Source organism: Terrapene carolina, unplaced genomic scaffold (genome assembly GCF_002925995.2).
Source record: "Terrapene carolina triunguis isolate 2854851 unplaced genomic scaffold, T_m_triunguis-2.0 Scaffold957, whole genome shotgun sequence".
NCBI lineage: Eukaryota > Metazoa > Chordata > Testudines > Emydidae > Terrapene > Terrapene triunguis.
In genome coordinates this window covers 837-8,051 of record NW_020665308.1, presented here as the reverse complement: position 1 = coordinate 8,051, position 7,215 = coordinate 837, and the positions used below count along the sequence as shown (strand labels likewise).

The 7,215-nt window shown below is 39.1% G+C and overlaps 1 protein-coding gene across 1 annotated transcript; it reads right to left on the bottom strand.

Annotated features, from left to right (window-relative positions):
* Window positions 1–2,074: 2,074 nt before the first annotated feature.
* On the bottom strand, window positions 2,075–6,559 carry LOC112121213 (olfactory receptor 13G1-like). Its single transcript, XM_026661257.1, has 2 exons — window positions 6,548–6,559; window positions 2,075–2,995 (listed from the first exon to the last, which is right to left on the bottom strand). Exons 1-2 carry the CDS (start codon window positions 6,557–6,559, stop codon window positions 2,075–2,077), a joined length of 933 nt encoding a protein of 310 aa, XP_026517042.1.
* Window positions 6,560–7,215: the final 656 nt, after the last annotated feature.

The following is a 7,215-nucleotide window of genomic DNA, read 5'->3' as shown; positions in this document are numbered from 1 at the left end:
GATGGCTCTGTTTGCAGGCAAGCCTTCCTGTGAGTCAGGCTGGGAGGAATGAAGGCTTGGGGTCTTACAGTGACATGTGATCATGTCATCTGAACTGGAATCCATCTTTAACCTGGTGCTTTTCCATTGCGGGGCGGGGTGGGAACCCAGAGGGACAAAGGATTCCCGCCTTATGCAAAAGATATATAAATGGGTGGAACAGAGCAATGCTGAGAGCCGTCATGAGGAATCCCCTAGCTACCACCTGAGCTGGAACAAGAGCTGTACCAGGGGAAAGAATTGTGCCCAGGCCTGGAAGGTGTCCAGTCTGAGGAAAAAAACTTACTGAAGCATCTCTGAGGGTGAGATTATCTGTATTCAGTTTGATTAGACATAGATTTGCGTGTTTTATTTTATTTTGCTTGGTGATTTACTTTGTTCTGTCTGTTACTATTTGAAACAACTTAAATTCTACTTTCTGTATTTAATAAAATCACTTTTTACTTATTAATTAACTCAGCGTCTGTGTTAATACCTGGGTGGGCAAACAGCTGTGCATATCTCTCTATCAGTGTTATAGAGAGTGAACAATTTATGAGTTTACCCTGTATCAACTTTATACAGGGTAAAATGGATTTATTTTGGTTTAGACCCCATTGGGAGTTGGGCATCTGAGTGTTAAAGACAAGAACATTTCTGTTAGCTGCTTTCAGTTAAGTCTGCAGCTGTTAGGGGACGTGATTCAGACCTGGGTCTGGGTTTGCAGCAGGCTAGTGAATCTTGCTCAAACCAGGCAGGGCACTGAAGTCCTAAGCTGACAGGGCAGGAAAGCAGGGGCAGAAGTAGCCTTGGCACATCAGTTGGCAGCTCCCAAGGGGGGTTCTGTGATCCAACCCATCACACATACATCATGCTACCAAGAACAAAGACAGGGTTCATTTCAAATCCTATACAAAATCTTTCATCCTCATAAATCCATCTGATATTGAGACTATCAGCCTTTATTTCTGCTCTGTAGGTGTGTGATATCGTCAGCAGAGACTGAACCCTGGATTTATGGCTATTAGCCAGGATGGGCAGGGATGGTGTCCCTAGCCTCTGTTTGCCAGCAGCTGTGAATGGGCAATGGGGAATGGATCACTTGATGATTACCTGTTCATTCCCTCTGGGGCACCTGGCATTGGCCACCTTTGGTCTGACCCAGTGTGTCCATTCTTATTTTCTTATGGAACTGAAAACATTATCGTCTCCTGACTGAGCCAGAAGAATGGTCACATGAGTTGAGAGGTAGACTCATAAATGTAATTCAGCCACTATAGGGGGATAAAGAGCTGCATAGTATTGTTGTGGTCTACAGATGTCTTTTCTAACCACCATTTTATATGGGGAGACAGTTAGATGGGAAATCAGAAGAATGAACAGTGTTTGTGTCAATGACTGCACAGTCAATAATCAGGCTTAATCCCCCCAAATAGTACCTTTGATGCTTAAAAGCATTTTACAAACATTATCTATTTAAATCATCCAATCACAACACCACCGTAATGTATAGTTGCAAACCTAAAATATCCATCAGGAAGGAAACGTGTCTTTATTTCTGGAGCCCAGTTGCATGCAGTGAAATTAACCATGCAGAGTAGACAATCCTCTGATGGAGAAATGAAATTATAAGACTTCAGAATTATAGGTAAGTGTCCTTTTCCCTATTTTACAGCTGGGAAAATTTAGTGACAAAGAAGGAAAGTGACTTGAGCAAAGCTACAAAACAAGAGATTGTATTTAATGGATTTATATCACACAAGTCTGAAACATTTGAGATAGTTGATAACAGTCATCTTTCTTTCTTTCTTTCTTTCTTTCTTTCTTTCTTTCTTTCTTTCTTTCTTTCTTTCTTTCTTCTGAAACATAGTTTCAACTGGTTCCAAAAATTTCAGCCATTTAGGAAATCAACATTTGACCAGTTAGAAAGTCCTGCATGAAGACATGCACCTTGCATCTTTTTCTAAGGTTCGTTCTGAGTCCCATTTCCACAGGAAAGCAAACACCAGAGCTCCAGGCTTGCTACGGAACCAGTCTAGGTTTGTCCCATCATGACCTATTTCCCAGGGTATGGAAGCATTTTCTTGATGGCCATCTTGACATCTTTATTCCTTAGCGTGTAGACTATAGGATTGAGCGTTGGAGTCACCAGGGTGTACAAGGTGGCTATAATCTTGTCCCTGTCTAAGGAGTAGCTGGAGGCTGGCCGAATGTAGGTGTAGATGACAGTGGAGTAATAAAGAGACACCACAATGAGGTGGGAGGAGCAGGTGGAGAAGGCTTTTTTCTTCCCTTCTGCCGTTTTGATCCTCAGGATTGCCCTGACAATGAAGCAATAAGAGACACATGTCAACAGGAAGTCCCCCATAGCTAGGAAAATGTCTGCTGTGAAGACCATGACCTCGTTTAAATGCACTGAGGTGCAGGAGAGAGCCAGCAGTGATGGGATTTCACAGAAAAAGTGGTTGATAATGTTGGGACCACAGAAGCTCAGCTGCAGCACGAGGCCAGTGTGTACCCACGAGTTGATCACAGCAATGACTATCACTAGGGCAGACAGGCCCACACATACGGTCTTGTTCATCATGATGCTGTAACGCAAAGGGTGGCAAATGGCCACATAGCGATCGTAAGCCATGATGGTGAAGAGCACCATCTCAGCCCCCAAAGACCATGTGAAGAAGTAGAGCTGGGCCATGCACCCAGGGTAAGAGATAGATTTACTCACAGCCACTAGATTTCCCAGCATATTGGGAATGATAGTGGCGGTGCAGATAATGTCCACCACAGCCAAGTGGAAGAGGAAAAAGTACATGGGCCTGTGGAGCTTGGAACTGGAAAGGATGGCAGCAATGATGACTAAGTTGCCCAGCATGGCGATGATGTAGATGGAGAGGAATAGGATGAAGAGTGGAACCTGGAGTTCGGGTTTACTGGAGAGTCCCAGCATGATGAATGTGGTCACGATGCTTTGGTTCTTCATTCCTGGAGATCTGGAGATTGTTGTGCGTGAAGGCACTAGCTTCTGAAACTTCTCTAGGACTTGCACGGAACAACTCAGGCTGAGATATTCAGAACTTCCTATGGGGAATAGATGCCCAATTTTCATTTAAATCCCTAGATGCAGAGTCCATTGGAAAACAGAATTTCCATTCCATGGGAAATACCAATATTTTGGCATTGGTTTTCATCCTGAATTGGGATGAAAAATTGAAATATCATTTTTCTTTATTTATTTTGTGAAAAGTTCTGAAAATTGTCAATTTTAACCTCTATATATGACTGAAAAAAACTATTGACATATCAAATTTTATTCTGAATCAACCTTTTTTTCTCAAAGGATATTAAGATGACACACAAAATAAAATTTTGTTCATAAATCAGCATGTTGATTAAAAGTTTTGATTTTGAATCAATATTCCAAAACAAAAGTTTAATTTTGTTTCAAAATGTTGATTCTAAATTAAATTTCATATTTCATGGAACATTTCTTGAAAATCCAATCAAAATTTTCAATTTTAATTAGGGCTGCCAATTAATCGCAGTTAAATCATGTGATTAACTCAAAAACAAATTAAGTTTGTTAAAAATTAATCTTGATTAATTGCAGTTTTAATTGCACTGTTAAACAATAATAGTATACCGATTTACATTTATTATAAATATTTTTGATGTTTTACTACTTTTTCAGATATATTGATTTCAATTACAACACAGAATACAAAGTGTACAGTGCTCAGTTTATATTATTTTTATTACAAATATTTGATAAAAAGATATGAAAGAAATATTATTTTTCAGTTCACCTCATACAAGTACTGTAGTGCAATCTCTTTATCGTGAAAGTGCAACTTACAAATGTAGATGTTTTTGATACATAACTGCACTTAAAAACAAAACAATGTAAAACTTTAGAGCCTACAAGTCCACTCAGCTCTACTTCTTGTTCAGACAAATTTGGTCACATTTACAGGAGATAATGCTGCCTGCTTCTTATTTACAATGTCACCTGACAGTGAGAATAGGCGTTCCCATAGCACTTTTGTAGCTGGCATTGCAAGGTATTTAAGTGCTAGATATGCGAAACATTCATATGCCCCTTCATGATTTGACCACCATTCCAGAGGACATGCTTCCATGCTGATGTCGCTCGTTAAAAAAAAAATGCATTAATTAATTTTGTGACTGAATTCCTTGGGGGAGAATTGTATGTCTCCTGCTCCTTGGTTTTACCTGCATTCTGCCACATATTTTTTGTTATGGCAACCTCAGATGATGATCCAGCATATGTTCAATTTTAGAATACTTTCATTGCAGATTTAACAAAATGCAAAAAAGGTACCAATGTAAAGATAGCTACAGCAGTTGACCCAAGGTTTAAGAATCTGAAGTGCCTTCCAAAATCTGAGAGGGATGAGGTATGGAACATGCTGTCAGAAGTCTTAAAAGAGCAACACTCCAATTCAGAAACTACAGAACCCAAACCACCAAAAAATAAAATCAGTCTTCTGCTGATGGTATCTGACTCAGCTGATTAAAATGAACATTCATCAGTCCACACTGCTTTGGATTGTTATTGAGCAGAACGTGTCATCAGCATGGAAACATGTCCTCTAGAAAGGTGGTTGAAGCATGAAGGGGCATATGAAAGTTTAGCATATCTGGCACATAAATACCTTGCAATGTTGGCTAAAACATTGTCATGAAAACACCTGTTCTCATTTTCAGGTGACATTGTAAATAAGAAGAGAGCAGCATTATCTCCCAGAAATGTAAACAAACTTGTTTGTCTGAGCGACTGGCTGAACAAGAAGTAGGACTGAGTGGACTTGTAGACTCTAAAGTTTTAAATTATTTTATTTTTGAGTGCAGTTATGTAAAAAATAATAATTCTGTATTTGTAGGTTGCACTTTGACAATTAAGAAATTGTACTACAGTACTTGTACATTTTCCAACAGGAAAATTTTTCAGCTGAAAAATTTCAAATAGCTCGCTGAGAGGACTTTGAAACTCTCCACCTTATCTTTTATGGATCAGTTAGTGAGCATGATACATGACACACACTGATCAATGAGTTACCATGCATCCAAATCCTGAATAGAGCTGGGTGGAATTTTTTGACTAAAACTTTTTTTTTTAACTGAAAAATGCAGATTTGGGTCAACCAAAATATTTCACACTCTTGGCTAATTGTTCCAGTTGAAATTAAAATAAAATTTGGAAATATGAAAATGATTCATTTTGACAATTCTGACATTAAACATTTTGACTTTATGGGCTAGATTCAGGCACCATTCACAAAGCTGGAAGAAGAGGAGATAGTGATGGTACCTCTGCCCCACTTCTACCCAGAGCTCTCAACTGAAATAGAGACCTAGGCTCAAATATCCACTCTAGAGCAAGTATCTCACCCCACATTGTTTTCTTCCCCTATGAGTTCCCCAACCAGCAGGCTGTTGGGGTGGTGCTGTCTCTAGCTCCCCTGTGGAGGCTGTTCCACTTCATATAAAATAGTTGACTAGATATTGGGCCAGAGCAAGAACATGCAGATAACTTTATAGCCTTGCGGTTAGGGCACTTACCTTGGATGGGGACACCTGGAGTCCTTGCTCCAGTGCATATTTAATTTTATGTACAAAGTCGAACAGCTTTAACAAGAAAGATTGAGAAAGGGTTGCTCTTGAATACCCATTAGCCCACTGATTCAGGGACTCACCCGAGAAGAGAGACTGAGTTTAAATCTCTGCTCTAGAGCAGGGGTTCAAACATGGGTCTCCAACATCACCCATGAGGTTATTGGCAATAAGAGGGATACTACTTCCTCCTCGTGTTTTTTTTTTAAATCCAGCCATTCATTTTATTTGGTTTTATTAAAAATGCCCCAAATTAAACATTTAATTTCAGGTCAAACAAAACAGCTTGTATGATCCCAAACAATATTTTTGCTAATTTTTCAATTGTGAAAAAATGTCATTTTCAATTAGAGTCAAGCCATTTTATTTTATTTTATTATGTATATATCAGTTATTTGCACATCTCTAGCCCTAAGTATCCTCATTTCCCATTAGCTGAAATTGTGGTTAGAAGTGCTCACAATTTCTTCTAACTGCAATGATTAGAGTTCATCTCTCTCACTCTCTCTATGTTGAAATATTTTTTGTTCTGCAGGATTTGGAAAAAAACACAATTTTTTATTGATTTTTTGTGGAATAAAAATAAATTATTGATTTTGGGGGGATTTGGTTTGTTTCCCCCTCCCTCCCCCATTTTCCATAGAAAAAATGGGGATCAAAATTATTCTTTGTCAAATCAAAAGCAAAAGCTCCCCCCAAACATTTGCTTTTTCCCCATAAAAAGTGTCAAACTCCAGTACCTTAATTGGTGGTCAGTGGGAGCCAAACTCTTGACTTTTTCAGTGAGCGCTAGTTAGGACCTGAACTAACAGGATGGCTCCTTCAACTGCTACTTGTAGTAGACTCATCTCCTGGGGACCAGCCACCTTAGGAGAACTCATAACACACAATGAACAGTGGGCTGCATAATCCCTTAAAGGGTTTTTTAAGTGTGGTTCTGTTCTGGAAAATGATTTGGTAATAGTGCCAGTCATTATAGTAAAAAGCTAGGGGACAGATCCACAATTAATGTAAATAAAAATATCTCCATTTAAATAATTGGAGCTACTGAATTGTACACAACATAAGGATCTGAGCCAGAATTTCTTCAACCATAGCAAATCAAATGGGATATTTTCCACTACTGTCCTTCAAAAATCTAAAGATTTCTGCTGTTTGTATTTCCTTCTTCAGACATTCATCATAAATGGGGCACATGTAAAATGTTCTAGCAGCATTCTTCATTCTAAGCACTGTGACAGACTCAGGGCAGAAGGATATAAGAGGGTAGGGGAAGGCAGGTATATCAGCCTCAGAATGAGCAGATCCCTGTTCCCTGGATAGCCAAACAAGGGCTACTCCAGGCCAATCTAGACATCTGACACCAATTTAGCCAGTTAAGGTTATTAAGCTAATGCCGGCACCTGACCTCAATTAACTGACAGAGGGTCAGGTAAGACTGTTAGGCTAATGGAGACAGCTGGAATCAATTAAGGTCCCACTTATACTGCTAGGCTAGAATGTGGCCTGTTATTTATAATGGTGAATTTTTTATTGCTTCTTAATTTACAAATATTTTTTCTT